Source organism: Myotis brandtii, unplaced genomic scaffold (assembly GCF_000412655.1).
Source record: "Myotis brandtii unplaced genomic scaffold, ASM41265v1 scaffold274, whole genome shotgun sequence".
Lineage (NCBI taxonomy): Eukaryota > Metazoa > Chordata > Mammalia > Chiroptera > Vespertilionidae > Myotis > Myotis brandtii.
The window spans coordinates 2,424,087-2,440,841 of NW_005360425.1; the positions used below are offsets into that span (position 1 = coordinate 2,424,087).

Consider the following 16,755-nt stretch of genomic DNA (forward strand, 5'->3'; position numbering starts at 1 on the left):
GCCTCTGGTCATGCTGGAGGCTGAGCTCCAGAGTACAGAGACCCCAGCAGACCCCCAAAGCCTCTCCTTGGGTTGAAATGATCAGAAGAAGGTGGCACTATTCAGTCTGGGAATGGAGGGAGGACGGCAGGTAGAGTGATTGTTGCCAAGAGCAATAGGGCAGGGGAGACCAGCGGGAGGGCCTTTGCTCAGGGGACTGAGGTGGAAGAGGTAGACCCGAATCCTGGTTCAGACATCAGGTCAACTTCCTTTCTTCTACTCCTTCTACTCAGACTTCAGGGTTCAGGGAGTGGGTGGGTGAGATGTAAACACACAGGCCTCTGCAGGCCTGGCCACCAGGTCTCAGGCAGGCTGGCTTGAGGGCCGAGTGCTCTGGCTTTGGGAGGAGGCCTCTGGCCTGTGGCCCTGAGCAGGGCTGCAGGCAGGCTTGAGGGCCGAGTGCTTTGGTCTGGGAGGAGGCCTCTGGCCTGTGGCCCTGAGCAGGGCTGCTGTGTTCCAACCACCCACAGAGGGCTGTTTTGAGCAACCCTGAATGTGTCCACTTTCCAGTTCCCCACCCCCATCTCCCAGCCCCTCAGCAGCTTCATAGGAGGTGCCTGGTCGATGGAGGGGTGGGCGATGGAGGGGTCTCTCCAGCCCCGATGGCCAGCCCACCCCCAGGCCAGACAGTCCCTCCTGCAGGGCTGCAGGCTCTTACCAGCACTGTGGTGACAACGAGTGACCGATTTGTCAGAGAGTCGGTGACGTTAGGGCCTCGGCCTTTGGGGACCTCTGTGATATTGAGCCCCTCGGCAGGACTCCACACCCCAACCTGGATGGACAGACAGACAGAGAACAGGGTGCTGAGTCCTCAGTCTCTCCATCCTATTCCCACATCAACAAGCCCATCATCCTGATCCCATTCTTCATGGCCATGGCTAACAGCCCTGCTCAGGGCCACAGGCCATGGCTAACATGTTTGAAACTAACCTTTCTGACTGCCTACTGCCTCCCTCATCCCAGGATTAAGTGGGTGAGTCTCCTGAATTCTCCCACATCCCCTTGGTGGCAAACCCATCACAGCTGAAGGGGAGATGCAGAGGGAGAGGTGGACACAGAGGGAACTCAGAGGGAACCATCCTGGGTGGAGCAGATGCCATGAGGAAGTCAGGGTCAAGGTCAGGCCTTCCCTGGGACAGTTACTCGGAGCCTGGTGGGCCTCCCACCTCCCTGGGAAGACCCAGGCAGCCAGCTGCTCACTCACTGGGTCTCAGCCCCAGCCGCAGCTCCAGAGCCCAGGACAGGACCTGGAGCGAGGGAGGGGGATGTTCATAGCACCTACGGAATGAGTGAAGGGACAATGACATGGGTCACATACAGGACAGCAGGCTGGGCAGGAGACTGGTCTTGGTAGCTGTTTGGGGGATGGCAGAACAGAGTGGGTGACCCTCACTGGGGGCCTTAGATGCTGCAGGGATTTGTGGTTTTACTTCCAAAATTGGCAGATACCCTGGGCAAAGCAGCTTAATCTCTGTCCACACAGTGCCCTTGTTGCTATCAGGCCTGAGCCCGAGGGAGGCAAGGGAAGATCAAGTTTACAAATCATTCTAAAGCCCAGGGCCTCTTAAAGGTCCTTTTGGATCCAACTCTGCCCCGCCCTGCCCCAATCTCAGCTCTTCTCTCTCAAGGACGATTTCAGCACGTCCACCCTGTCCTTGGCCCAGCTGGGGGGTCCTCAGAAACTTAATCAATTAAACAGAGAAGCTGAGTGCAAACATCCCATTAAGAGAGCTGTGCCAGGAAGATAGCAGCGAGATGCGTAATTATGCTCGGGTAATTCTGCCTTAATCCTCCCAAAGCCACTGGCTGGAGCTGGCTGGATCAGCTATGACCCAGCTTAGCACACAGAAGTGACGGTATGGGAGGCAGAGTGGCTGTGTTGGGGGCTCAGTGCCCTCTCCAGGCAGGATCTGTCTTTGCAGACCCCCCCAGGGCAAGAGGAGAGGAGACAAGGAGACAGCCTGGAAGATGCTCTTCTCTCCAGTGGCCTGAGCTCAGCACGAGGGGCCCTAGCAGCACGCCTGGGTGCAGGGGCTGCTCACCAAACATCTGTCTAGAGGCCAAATGAACAGCAGGAATCTGTGCCCTAGGAAGCATCTATTGAGCTCCAACGGCATGCCCTGCTAGACACCAGCTGCCACGGGGATGTGAGACAGTGAGGCCCGGGTGGGGGGAGGGGGAGGCAGCCTGCAGGGGCTCTCTGCCCGGAGTCTGAGATCAGGAGCCTCTGCGGGAGGCCTCTGCGGGTCCACCTCAGTCCAGGTGCAGCAGAGAGTGTTTCTCCAGTGTCAGCTGTGGCCAACTTGTGCCAGTTGCGGGCAGAAGGACGCTGTGGTGGGCTCAGTGGGAAAGAGCGTTCTGATGACCAGTTACTGATGCCAGCCGCAGGCACAGGAGCGAGAAGTGGGGCATGCATGCCATCCTTAGAATTTCAGGCTATCCTCAGAGATGGACGGCTGAGAGAGCAAAGATGACATGGCTACTTGGATGGATCCTATATTGCAATAGCGCTGCCCGAGGAGGAAGGGAGCTCCCCAGCACGGCAGAGTTTAAATAGAAGCGGGAAGACTGCTGAATGGGAACTCATATGCTGTGTATGATCAACTGGCCTCGCAGATGTGAGGAGCAGAGGCCACAGCCCGTCCTCAGGGACAGATGCTACATTCGGCATGAGAGAGTCAGGGAGTTCCGGTGACGTTTCCCTGGCCACCTCTCCCCGGTACAGTGACCCCGTGAATGTGTGGGAAACGCTGGAGTGAATGGAGTAAACCTTGGCCACAAGGTACAACCCAGGAGTCAGAGGCCACTCCCGCCACCAGGACGGTGGATGGCAGGGGTGAAGGCCAGAGGTGCAGGAGGGAGGGGGTGTGACTGGACCATGGGAGTGCTGTTGGGGACAGTGGAGACCAGGCCTAGAGAGGAAGGCTGGGGCATTTCGAGAACCTCAGAGGCTGGGAGAGGGGCGGAGCTTACTGATCAGGACTGGGGAGCATGGGCAGGTTCAGAGAGGGCAGAGCTGTGTGTTGGGAAGCGTCACCTGTGTGTACACTCGAATGGCTGGAGGGCTCAGGAGGGAGGTGGAAGGAAAGCCAGTGGGAGTGTCAGAATAATCGGAGGAAGAGGCCTGACCCAGGGCCGGCAGGGAGATGAGGAATCAGGGACTCCTGCAGGCCCACAGGCACCAGAGCTGGCCCTGACTTCCAGGCCTCTGCTCCTGCATTTTATACACCCCACTGCCGGGGTTGGAGGGGTGCCCTGGGGATACAAGGGACCAGCCTGCAGTGGGATGAGAGTGTGGCTGAGCTCCGGGCCCGAGGTCCAGGGAACACTGAGAATCAGGGGCTAATGTTAGATCCCACTCCGCAGCCCAGCAGCCTGATGTCAGAATGTGCTGAAGATTCCCAGCATCAGAACTGGCCCCTTTGCAGACATTTCTACGGCAATCAGCTGGGAATCCCCAGGCCCTGGCGGGCCTGCCTTTCTTGTCCAAACTCCCTGGAACCATACAGGCCTCAAAAACCTAGGGCAGTTCAGAAACCACATGCTTCAACACCTCTGCAAGAGTAGGAGTCACCTCCAGTGTCCCAGACAAGCAATTGCTTTGCTTAAATTTTGCTTAAATGCTTCTAGTGACAGTGAGCTCACTACTCCCCAGGCAGGCACCTGTGGTCCTTAGAAAGTTTCCCTTACCCAAGGATATGTCTGTCCCTCTGCCCCACACAGCCCTGCAGAGACTTAGAGTCAGTCTGTCTGCCCCACGAGCCTTCTATCCCTTTTCTACGTTAAACATCCCTGAAGGCCCTTGCTCCCTTGCTCCGATGGTTTGGGTATCTGCCGTGGCCAGGCCACTGGGTTCCGCATCCCTCGTGTGACCAAGGCTTCGTGTTCTCTGAAGGGCCAAGGCACAGGCCACACCGGGTCCTGCTGATCCCCTAAGTGGCGGCTACAATGGGCCTCGCCCCTCCCGCTCTGGCGCCCCACGCACCTTCTCCAGGCCGTCCTCCTTCAGACTAATGATGTCCAGATCGAAATCGGTCCGTAAGCCACTGGTTTTGTTGAAAACAATCCGTCCAGTTAATCCTTCCCATTGAGCCTGCCGGAGAGGAGAGGGCAGAGCGGCAATTCCTCGGGCTCATAAATCATCATTCGGTACAACTGTACAATGCTTCATTTTAATTACTCCTTGCACTGATACTGTTCCCCCAAGACCATGATTAATTAATAATCACCTCCATCATTGCTCGGGCTGTGGTGCGAGCCAGCGATTTCCATAAATTCTATTATGCTCTTTAGCCAGCTTTACATTTGCACCTTCCCGTGTACAACATCGATCTCAGGCGCGCTCAAATGAGCCCCCGCCTCGAAGCCACGAGAAGGGGAAGCCCAAGTCAGATCCCTGGCGAGGGGCAGGGAGGCAGGCGGGCAGGGCAGGCGAGACCTGCTGAGAGGCAGAGAGGCCAAGGGGCCAAGTCGGCTGGGAGACCAGATGCCTGGAGTGGCCTCCAGAGAGCCAGGGAGATGGAGAAGGTCACTCCTGCCACCCCAGCCCCAGCCCTGTGGCATCAGAATGTTAGAGTCAAGCACAACTGGCTGTGTGATTGGAATTTCATTGCAATCTCAGCCTCAGTTTCTTCATCTATAAAATGGAACTAACAATACTAGAGTCAAGCACAACTGGCTGTGTGACCCTGGGCATTTCATTGCAATCTTTGGCCTCAGTTTCTTCATCTATAAAATGGAACTAACAATAGCAGCCATCTCACCCAAGTGCGATGAGGGTGAAATGTGTGAGTCCTGTAAAATATTTGGAACGGTGCCCGGCACAACCTGAGCCCTGAATGAAATGGTAGCTTTTCATGAGCATCATTCACACAGAAGGAGGCAGCGGTTCAGAGCAGGTTCAGGACCCAAACTGAGAAGAGCGCCATCTTCTAGATCAGAGGTGGGCAAACCACCTGCCCGATACCTCTTTTTGAAAACAGTTTCTTAGCTCACAGCCTCGCACATGTGTTCACCTATATATATAGTCGTTGGCTGCTTTTTTGCTACACCTTCGGAGCTGGATAGTTGCTACAGAGACTGTCTGGCCTGAAAAGCCTTAAATATTTACTATCTGGCCCTTTGCAGGGAACGTGTGCCTGTGGGCCCTGAGAGTTAGCTCTGCGCGGCGCTAACCTCCACAGCAAGCCTGGTGGTGATGAACCTGCTTTACAGATGAGGAAGCAGCCCCAGAGAGGCCCCAAGCTCAGAGTGGAGAAGAGGGTGAGCCAAGCTGGAGGCAGGGTCTCAGGCCCCCCCTGCCTCAGGCGGAGGGGTTTCCTCCTCTCCCTCCTTCTTGGGGTTAGGATGCAGCGGGCACACAGGTAAAAGCTAGGATGTGTGGCTTTCTGTGTCTGGGGAACAACAAACCCACACACCCTGGAGTCCTTGGGAACAAAGGTGAGCTGGGAGAGAGGAACCCACAGCGGCTGCCTCGCCCCAAGGGCCCAGAGCATGGACAGGAGCGGAGGTCTGACTATGAGTCCTTGCTTGGCTACACTGAGCTCATCACTGCACGCTGGGGCCAGGGTCCCTTACAGGTTCTGAGAGAGGCCCAGCTTTTCCCCAGCTGAATGGCTGCTGAACCCCTGCTTACACTCACACTTGGACACACAAATTCACGGGTTCACAGATGCCTACGTATCTGTTGATCTGAAAGGAAAACTCTTGGGCATCCATAGGCCCCGGAGCAGCTCGAAGGCGCTAGAAAGTCATCCTGATGAGCGCCCAGCGGGCAAATGGGTACATTAGCCGGCGCCCTGGGGCTCCCAGAGGCTGTCAAACAAGAGGTCAGAATGTGGGCTTTGCGCTAGGACTCTACCCTCTCTGAGCTTCAGGAAGGGAAAATTACCTACTTCACAGGCGTTCAAAGGTGTATAAAGTGCTTAGCACAGGGCCTGACAGACAGTGGTCTTTACTTATCTGCAGTTTTGCTTTCCACGGTTTCAGTTACCCGCGGACCCAAAATATTAGATGAAAAATTCCAGAAATAGACAATTCGTAAGTTTTGTTGTTGTTGATTTTTGTTGTTACTCCTCGCCCAAGGATATTTTCCCATGGATTTTTAGGGAGAGTGGAAGAGAGAGGGAAAGACACAGAGAAACATCGATGTAAGAGAAACACATCGATTGGTTGCCACCTGCACGAGCCCCGACCAGGGCACAAGCCGGGGAGGAGTCTGCAACCAAGGCATGTGCCTTTTGCCGGAATCGAACCCGGGACCCTTTGGTCCACAGGCTGATGCTCTATCCATTGAGCAAAACCAGCTAGGGCCACAATGCATATGTTTTTAATTGCCCATCATTCTGAGTAGCATGATGAAACCCTCCCTTTCTTCAGCATATCCGCACTGTGAACACTCCCCGCCTGTTAGTCACTTAGCAGCGGTCTGCGTTATCAGATCGACTGTCAAGCCTCCGCAGTGCTCGTGTTCAAGGCACCCTATTTACTCACTAATGGCCCCAAAGCGCAAGAGTGGCGATGTTGATGCTGGGAATTCCGATATGCCAAAGAGAAGCGGCAAGGGCTTCCTCTAAGTGACATGGCGAACATTCTCAACTTAATAAGGAAAGGAAAAAATTATATGCTGAGTTTGCTAAGATCTACAGTAAGAACGAATCTTCTACCATGACATTGCCTAATTTACAAATTAAACTTTATCACAGTATGCATAGGGAAAGCATAGTACATGTAGGCTCGATCCTGTCTGCGGTTTCAGGCATCCTCTGGGGAGGGGGGTTTGGACCGTATCCCCTGCAGATAAGGGGGGGGCTACTGTATGCAGTCCTGACTAAGTGGTATATACCATGATTTCTCCTTGTTGCTTCCTTGTGGGAGCTCCATTGGATTAGGGCTGGCCCTTGGCTGCGGGGTGGGGGGTCCCCTGGGCTAAGGCCCGAGGCCTCAGTAGAAACCCTGTCGCAGAGGACTGATCTCTGCATGAGCTCGTTCTGTTCTCATCCCGATCCTGCCAGGTGGGTGTCACCACTGCCCCCATTTTAAAGCCATGGGCACTGAGGCTCAAAGAGGGACTGAGCTGTGCAGGCCCCGAGCAATGGTGGGCAGATGCCCGCTGCAGGGGCAGGGGCAGGGGCAGAGCTGGAGAGCATGGGTCATCACTGCCAGGGCGAATGGGAGATTTATGGAGCCCAGGGAGCCGGAGGGAGTTGGGGATGGAGGTTAGAGATGTGTCAGAAAAGGAGAAGACCACCGTGCCTGACCTCGAGGGGAGGCTCAGGCCAGCTCCCCAGTCCCTCCGCCTCCCTCTCGGCCCAGTGGGCGCCCACACCTCAGGCTTTCTCTGGCCCCTGGGGAAATCACAGCAGGAGCCTTCAAACCTGCACTGTGGAGGGGAGCCTTCCCCCTTGTCAGCTCCAGAGGGATTAAATGCCAGCAGGTGCACTGCCTGTCTGTGGGCGGTGGGCAGGGGCAGGGCCTGGGCAGGGAGCCACTGGCAGCTCCTCCCCGTGACATTTCGCAGCCCCCCCACCCCTTCCAGCCGAGGCTCCGGACTCGCTAAATGAAAGATGCTTCACACGCTCTGAACTCCGGCCTGGCATTTTCCAGCTCCTCTCGGAAATGCCAAGTCTTTAAAATGATTTACTGTCATGCAGTCAGATGGGGAGGCGGGCAACTTGGAAATGGTCCGAGGATAGACTGTGCTGGGCTCCGGCAGGACACCTGCCTGGTCGTGACCAGCTGTGGGACCATGGGCCAGCCCCATGGCTACCCTGGACCTCAGTCTCCACACCTAAGATAAGATAGAGATGCTTCTGAAAGGGCTCTGTAAAGGGATGTGAGTGGTAGGGCCATTCACTGGGCCGGGGCCAGGAAACGGGGACCGGGCACACCAGCCCCTGGAGGGAGAAGGGGAGCGGCTCCCCTTGCTATGTGTGGACAGTGGCCATTCTGCTCCCATCTGGGCTTTACCACTGAGCCTCAAGCATCCCAAGGAGTGAGGGTGGACAGAGTAGGGGGCGGTCCCTGAAACTATGAGGCTTGCAGATCCTCGTTAGCTAAAAACCCACGAAGAGATAAGAAGCCATAGGACTGACAGTCATGATGGTAGAAACAATAGTCATTGCAGCCAATCTGTTCAGCACTGCTCTATGCCAGGCGGTGTCCTGGCTTCACACACACATAACTCACTTAATCCTACAACCACTCGGGTATTATCTCCATTGTATAGAAGAGAACCTGAGGCACAGAGAGGTTCAGTAGCTTCTCTAACGTCACACAGCCCAAAAGTGATTAAGCTTCAAAGCCACTTTGGTCTGGCTCCTAAGGGTCCCAGGGTGGTGGCCCGAGTCAGCAGATCCACACACTGGCCTGTGGTTACTTAGCTGGAGGCCTGCCGAGGAAGGAGGCCTAGGAGGTAGGAGTCAGGCCTCAGAGAGTCTTGAGAACAAGCCGATGATCGCCTGGGCCAGCCAGGCCTTGCTCAGGGCAGTGGCCCATCAAACTTCCTCTGCAATTTTGAGGGGATGAATGAGAAGGGCCCGCTGTGGTCCTCTTGTACCAAAACAGCGGACACTGGACTCCCTTCCAGGAGCGAGGGAACTGGCGCCAAGGCCTCACGTGTTCCCTCACAACGACTCTGAGAAGGTGTTTGCCAGGTGATAGGACTGACGCTTGGGGACATCTAGGAACTTGTCTAAAGCCACACAGCCGGGAAGAGACAAACTCCACAGGCACAGGAGTCAGCAGATCACACACTGGCCCTGTGGCTACTTAGCTGGAGGCCTGCCGAGGAAGGAGGTCTGGGGGGTAGGAGTCAGGCCTCAGAGAGTCCTGAGAACAAGCTGATGATTGCCTGGGCCAGCCAGGCCTTGCAGTGGCCCATCAAACTTCCTCTGCAATTTTGAGGGAATGGATGAGAAGGGCCCACCGTGGTCCTCTTGTACCAAAACAGCGGACACTGGACGCCAAGGCCTCACGTGCTCCCTCGCAACAACTCTGAGAAGGTGTTTGCCAGGTTACAAGACTGACGCTTGGGGTCATCTAGGAACTTGTCTACAGCCACACAGCCGGGAAGAGACAAACTCCACAGGCACACGCGTCAAACCCTCCAGCCTGTGTCTCATCCCCGTTCCTGTAAGTGTCACTCTGAAATGCAGGAAGAGCTGTCACTGGCCTCATCCCAAGCAGTCACAGGAGGGAGGGAGGGGCCTCCGGGAAAGCAGCCCTGCCCGCTGAGGAGGGTGGTGGCTTCCTTCGCTCTTCACCCTCACAGCGCTGCCTTCCTCCTGGGGTAGGGATACAGGCATGAACGCGATGATGTGCTGAACGTCTGCCTGGGTGCGAGCTCTGAGAGTGCTGGGCTCATCTGCGTTAGCTCCCTGCCTGGCACCCCGCAGGCCACACAATATCTGTTGAATAAGTGAACTCCCAAGCCAGCTGGCTTCATTTCTGGTCCATTGTGGTTGCTACAAAGGGATGGTCTATACAGAGCCACAGCCCTAAGTGCACATGCTATTGCCCTGGACACGGTCACTCTCTCTGACCCAGGAGCTCCCTGCCCAGACCTCGTCCCCCAGAAACCTTCTTCATCTACCGTATACTGGGACCTGACTGTGCCCCGCCTGGGGGCTCTGTGCGCAGTTTTCCATTGTCTTCCCAACAACGCTTCGTAGCACACTTTCTTACTATCTTCAGGGCACAGCCAAGGAAACTGAGGATCCAAGAGTTGGTCATCTCAGCCAAAGTCACTTAACCAGTTGGGATGGAGCCAGGGTGCAAGCCCAGACCTCAGCTTCCCCATCTGTAAAATGGGAACAATAAACAGCCCTCCACCGTTTACAGGGCAGCGGTGCTGGAGAGAGTCCTTGGAGATTAAAGCAGCCCCGTGTGCTTCCACGGCCGCCTTCTCAGCAGCAGGACAGGCTTCTGCTCTCTGGTTCCTTGGAGTCAGCTCCATGGATGGGCCTTCTCCACAGTCGCCGCGGTGCCAGGAGAGCTGGTCCCGATGGGGACCCTGGCTGGGAAGTTGGCTGGTGGGCCCGTGACGTACAGAGGAGTTTGTGGGGCTGACAGCTATTCACCGAGCCTCCTCTGCCTTTGCACTGCACCGAGCACCTTCCACGTGGCCACCTTTCATCTCTGTACCTTGTTGTACAGACAACCAAGGCCCAGCATGGTTCCTGAGTTTGCCCAAGATCACACAGCCAGAGGTAACGACCCTCACCTGTAGTACTTGAAGCCCATGCTGTGTCCTGCTGACAATGCTGACCACCCGCTGAGCACCTACTACGTGCCAAGGACAGCCTCTCCATCACCCTGTAAGATTGGTCCTGTCATGGCTATTTTCACTCAAGGAAACTGAGGCTCTGAGATGTAAGGCAACTTGCCCAAGTTCAGGTGGATTGAACATTGAACCTGACTCCCAAACCTGGGCCCTTGACCGCTCTGCAGCACCAACAACCTCCGGGGAGATGGCCTTGGTGTGGGGTGTGGGGGGCACTTACCTCCTTGATGAAATTCATGAAGCGGCCGCCGAAGCGCCATGCCTTGTGCCGGTGGCACTGCAGGGAATTCACGGTCATCTGGGGTGCCCGCTGGTAGCACACGGACACGATGTGCACGGCATCATACAGCAAGGCGGCGTCGGTCTGGAGGGAGGGTGCAGGGCCTGCCTGAGAACAGCTTCTGAGTTCTCCGCTCCCCTTGCCTTATCTCCGGCCCCGCCCCCCCCGCCAGGCACACAGGGGGCCTGGTGAGAGGCCAGGCTTGGGTGACCCTGTTGCTCTGCAGACACCTGACACCCTTGCAGCTCTGACCTTTGAGCAGTCTCTCTGCCCCATCCCCATGCCCTGCTGCTGTCTTGGCTCCCGCACCATCTCCTTCCCGCCTCCCCAGCCTCTGCTGGTCACACCTAGGACCCACTGAGCTTATTCCAGCTCTGTCATCAGCTGTTGACATGTCTGCACTCCCAACCTTGGGATGGACTATGTCTGGCTCCCTTGTGTCCTGGCCCCTAGTCTCAGGTCCTGCTGACCTAAGAAGGGGATTGGTAGGAGGGAAGTAAGAAACAGGGAGGGAGGAGGTGGAAAGAGGGATGGGAGGGAGGAAGGAAGGGAGGGAGGGAGAAAGGCGAAGGGAAAGGGGATCCCTGGGTCTGGGCCCCCTGCTGCCGTACCATCATCACTCCGTCCAGCAGCCCGGACTCGGCCCGGGGGGCTGCCTGTAGCCGCTCCATGGACCACTTCTCCACGATGGCCGAGACATGGGGGTTGTCCACATTGAGGATCCGGAACCCTGTCAGATTCACCCCCGAGTAGCGGTAGGGCTCCAGGTCTAGCGCATAAAGATCCTGACAGAGAGAGGTTTGTGGAAATAAAGGTGTGTTTGCCGTAAGCTCCAGCCCACTGCCCACGCTCCCTGCTGCCCCCCAGAGCCCTCGCTGCAGCTCCCTGCAGGGCCTGGGGAGGGGAGGCCAGGGGTGAGGGGGCCCCATGGGAGCACTGCACTTGGAGTCAACAGGAACCCGTCTGCCTGGTGGCCGACCCCACGTGTTCACTGCCGGGCCTCGAGCAAGCCGCTCTGACCATTTCTTCATCTGCCTCCTTTATAGCACATTGTGCAGCCATTCAGGCCCAATGCCCGGCCTCCAACAGTAGCTGAGGACAGTCAGGATGGTCATTGCCTCCGACGGGGAGGCCCACTTCGTGCTGCTGGGTCTGGGCATCCCCACGTTACCCTGAGTGAGGCTGGAGGAAGGATTTTATTCCCCAAAGGAGAGTATTTTATTTTATTTTATTTTATTTATTTTTAATATATTTTATTGATTTTTTACAGAGAGGAAGGGAGAGGGATAGAGAGTTAGAAACATCGATTAGTGAGAAGCATCGATCAGCTGCCTCCTGCACATCCCCTACTGGGGGTGTGCCCGCAACCAAGGTTCATGCCCTTGACCGGAATCGACCTGGGACCCTTCAGTCCCCAGGCTGATGCTCTATCCAGTGAGCCAAACCGGCAGGCAAAGGAGAGTACTTTAAAAGTGTCCTGCCAGGGACTCAGAGTACAGCTGCCCTTGCCCTCTTCTCTCCCCTGGCCCCCCACACCACAGGCTCCATCCTCACGCCTGTCTGTCTGGGGGCCAGGTCATGTCCAGGTGCGTGGGCAGGCCCTCGCCTAAGGGCCAGGAAAACAGGCCTGAATGCATGGGGCAGCCCAGCTCCAGGCCCCCCTCTCCCACCGCAGCTCTGGGAAGGGGGTGCAGACACAGAAGGAGAAGTTGGGTGTTAGCTGAAAAGAGGTGGTGTTTGGGGGGTGGTAGCATGAGGAGTAGAGCAGTACTCTGTCCTCAGAGCAGAAACTTACCCCAAACTTGGAAATAAGGCAGGAGAGCAGCACGGAAACATGGTTTACTGCCCACCTGGGACTGTGCGATTCTCCTGGGGAACACACCTGGGGTTGCCTTCACTCTCAGCTACTGGTTCAAGGCCCAGACTCTGGGTTCACTTGTAGATTTTTGTTCACAAAAAGGATCATCGCCACGGTTGTGGTTTTATGGCCCTGCAGGACGTTAATCCGTTTTGTATCTAACCTAGCAGCCTTATTCTATGTGTTTTCTCATCAAGTACCTAAGCACTCAGCCCCTCACACGCTCTTTGAGCCAACATTGCCATCCTCCTGCTGCCCTTGTTAACGAGTGGGTTCCATCTTTGCCACATGTTTCATTCCATAGTCTGTGTTTTTAACTGTTTGAAAAAATAGACTTTGACACTCAAGGTTGGTCCCATCCCACTGGTGGGCAAAGGTCACGGAGTCTAAAGGTCATTGTCTGAGCTCCTCCTCATCTACTGTCTATCCTTCCCCACACTCTCCCCTCGCCGTCCTTGCTCGTGGGTCCTCGGGCTTAGTCGCTCCATCCCATGCTGGGAGGGTGGTTGGGACCCTGGCCAAGCCTCTCTGTGGTACAGACATCGGGGGGGAGCACCCAGCCCCAAACGGCCCCAGCTCTGGTTAAGGGGATGATGGCTCAGAGAAGATGATGAGTGATACAACCTGGAGCCACGGAGCAGCACTCACCCTGTGCTGGCTGCCTCGGGTCTCTGAGATCTTCCTAATCGATGCTAAACTCATTCTGTCCTCCCCCCTCCCCCCACCCCGGCGCCAATGGCCTCTTTCTGAAAGGCATTGTGTTAATTTCCTCTTGGAAGGTTTAGGGAGTAGGGGAGAGGCTTAGACAGTGTAGTCCCAGCTTTGCCGAAACAAACATGGCCCTGATTCTAGGCCAGGATGGGGGCTGGGTGGGAGCAGGATGCAGGGTGTTGAGCAGATGGGAGATGGCGACTGAACTGGCCAGAGGGTGTCCATATGGCCTTAATATCCGTGGAAGTGGAGGGTGCTCACTATGCTCAATCCTGCACTGGAGTATATAATCAAATCTTTTTAAAAATTATTTTTTGAAAATATATTTTTATTGATTTCAGAAAGGAAGGGAGAGGGAGAGAGAGATAGAACCATCAATGATGAGAATCATCGATTGGCTGCCTCCTGCATGCCCCACACTGGGGATCAAGCTGGCAACTTGGGCATGTGCCCTGACTGGGAATGGAACCATGACCTCCTGCTTCACTGAGCCATGCTGGCAGGGCTGTCATTGAATCTTCACAGTCACCTGTGAAGTGGGCACTCAATAGTATTCCCTCTCTATGAAGAGGAAACAAGGCCAGAGGAGTGAGGGGAGCTGCCTAAGGTCATAAAGCTCATAAAGGCGAACAGAATGTGTACCCAGGTCTGTCCCCATGGCGTGATGGAGCTGGCTCACCCTGGCTGTGGCTGTGAGAGCTGATTGTTAGCACTTCTCCCCGACTCTGTGTTTGGGGGCATCACACTGGTAGCTTCCTATTGGCCTCCCTGACTGCTCCTCTACACATGTACGATCTGGTGAGTCAGGGGTGCTTCTGCTCTTCTCCTGGGGCCTCTGGATCTCACCCCACTGAAAACAACTGTCTATGTCTGTGTCTGTCTCCCCAATGAGCCCTTGAGCCAAATACTCTCGTCAACCAAAGTAGAAGGAAGGCCCAGCACTGAGTAGCTCTCCGGGGACCGAACCATCACTGGGAAGAGCCCGAGGTGGAGGGACTGGTGCTTCCCATCCTCCTCTCGGGGGAGCCCCTCTGGGGCTGGACGTTAGGCGTGGTTTGGTAAGTCACTGGGGTGGAGGACGAGACCCTCCAGGGGCTTGCTTCAGAAACAAGAGATCTTACCTGAACCACTTTTGAAGGAAGTGGGTCAGGAAGATGGAGGGATTTTGTTTTGCAAGGGGTGTCTGCAAGTCTGGGGCCAGAGCTGAACTGCTGGGGCCACAGAAAAAAAGCTGAGCTCTTCCCCCAGGGGGCGCCCCCCTCGCTCTGCCCCTGCACAGGCTCAGCCTCTTGTCCAATTCAGTGTGGACCTGACACTAAGGCCTGAATGATGCCAGAGCACTAGCCTGCCGAGGGCCTCTGTGACTGGTCCTCCCTCCTCTAGGACCAGAGGACAGCTGGACCCCGTGGAAAGGGTGCATCTCTGGCTCTGGTGGCCGCTGGCGTGCTGGTGACAACAGCCTTTCTGGTCTCCAGCTGCAGCCTTCGTCCTGGTGACGCCTACACAGAGGCTGGGTGGGGCATGAGGGGGCGGCAGTGCTGGGGTCACCTTCCTCCTGTCCCCTCAAGCCTGGGCTTAGCTGCAAAGTGCTGTGGGGCTCGGGGCACCAAATGTGCCTTCCCTGTGACCTGAGGGCAGGGACAACAGGACACTGGCAAAGAGGCCTCTCTGTCCAGCTCCAACGTTTGGATCCAAACTGCCCCAGGCTGAGACCCCAAGTGCTGTACACAGCGAACCGTGCGCAACCTTGCTGCTTGGCAAAAAGTTGCTGTTCTCCGTGCCAAATGTTGACACACTGAATTCAGTATCGACGAGGGACCTTTTAGAGACATTCAGCATAACATAATAGGCTAATTCATTAGCACCCCATGGGTCTGACTGGGTGGAAGCTGAAGCTCGGAAAACATCGCCTTAAGGAACGACAGATGAAAATATCTTCCCCGTGATATAACTGTTATTGCAGGGAAGTGGCATTAATTGTGATTGCTTATCTATTAATTTATTATAATTCTTTCTTCACCTCCAGGCTTTTACCTCCACATGCCATGTACCGGGGGCTCAGCTGGGGCTGGTGAACGCGGGGTTATCTGGGAACGGCTCAAAGCTGGCTGGGACAGATAATGGCAGCTGGGGTAATTGAACCGTCTTCTGCGGGGGAGAAGCGAGTTGGGAGGATTTTTTAGAGATGCAGAGCTGGTGACATGGGTTTTCTAACGGGAAGGGGATACATGCCAAGTGCCACTGCCGTTCGGATACAGCCACAACTGACCGCTGGGCAGAGGCGGAGCCACCAGGGCAACACTTCAGCCAACAGGGCTGCAAGGAGGGTCCTGGAGTTGGAGCTGGAAGCAGGACACGGGCAGGGGGAGAGGACCCAGGGGACACAGCCGATGCCCTGGCACGTGGGGGGCTGCTGGAAGACACCCTGGAAGCTCCCCTCTCCCCGACATACTCCACTGCAGAACTATTTGTATGGCGGGGGCTGTGCCTCCTTGGCGCGGTCTGTTCCCGAGCTCTCAGGGAGGCGTGGGGAGGAGGGGCAGTGGGTGGAACAGCCATGGGCTAGACCGGAAGTCAGGAGCCCAGGCCTCTGTCACTGATTTGCTGTGAGATTCTGGGCAGATCACTCAACCTCTCTGGTCCCAGGCTTTCCCATCAATCAACAGGGAGCACAAACTCTGCTCTGTGAAGAGGGAAATCAGTGATGTGGAGAAAGGGCTCTGGAACCTGTGAAGTGTGGGTGCTGCTGGGATTTGTGGAGGCTCCGTTACTCCTATTGGTGTCAATCACCAGGCCTGGACCATCACAGCCAGCTACGTGGAATCAGAGCTGGCCAGAGGCCGGGCAACATTCCTGCAGGCTCTCAGCTCACAGGCTTCAGCGGAGCGCATGGAGCTGGGCACTCCCCGCTGGAAACAATCCTTGCTCCGCCCCTTTCTCGCAGAGCGACCTCTCTGAGCCTCAGTTTCTATAAAACTGGGGTAGCCAGACCTCCCTGGAAGAGTTGGATTTGGATGAGATGAAGTATGCTGAGTACACAGAAAACACTAGCAGGAGTTTATTTAATTAATTGATTTAACTCATACAGGAGACTAAATGCCAAGCACTTTTCTAAGTGCTTTACTGATGTCAACATATTTAATGTTCAGCATAGCCATCCTATGGGCAGTACTGTCACTGCGTACTTTTATAGCAGGGGAAACGAGGCACAGAGAGGTGAAACGAAAGAATCTCAATTATAACTCAGGCAGACAGACTGCCCCAGAGTCCAGGACTTAACTGTTGTTGTGATGGAGATATTGATAATTTCACTGATTACTTGCTACTTGGTATTGTAGTCATTCGTTCAGACTTTCGTGAGCACCTACTATGTACCAGGCGCTATTTGGGCACTGGACATATAGAGGTGAATAGGGCATGGAATCCAGGGACTAGGGGAAGAAGATGCCTGGTCTCAGTCACCAGCTTGGGGGTTCCCTTTCTCCTTACACCACCCTGGCAGGTCCCCGGGTCTGAGCTCCAGATCAGAAGGAGCAGGGTGGCTCCAGACCTCTGCCTTAGGTATGGGGTGCAGTGGGTGGGGGG

At 55.7% G+C, this 16,755-nt stretch overlaps 1 protein-coding gene across 2 annotated transcripts in view; it reads right to left on the minus strand.

Annotated features, from left to right (window-relative positions):
* The window catches only part of GRIK3 (glutamate receptor, ionotropic, kainate 3), a 212,981-nt gene that overhangs the window by 44,248 nt on the left and 151,978 nt on the right, over nt 1-16,755 (minus strand). For both annotated transcript variants that reach the window (XM_014541556.1, XM_014541557.1), the window contains exons 6-9: nt 11,213-11,386; nt 10,542-10,685; nt 4,025-4,132; nt 698-811 (exon numbers count right to left, since the gene is read on the minus strand). In XM_014541556.1, coding sequence (XP_014397042.1) covers nt 698-811; nt 4,025-4,132; nt 10,542-10,685; nt 11,213-11,386 — 540 coding nt within the window. The remainder of the gene's footprint in view (nt 1-697; nt 812-4,024; nt 4,133-10,541; nt 10,686-11,212; nt 11,387-16,755) is intronic.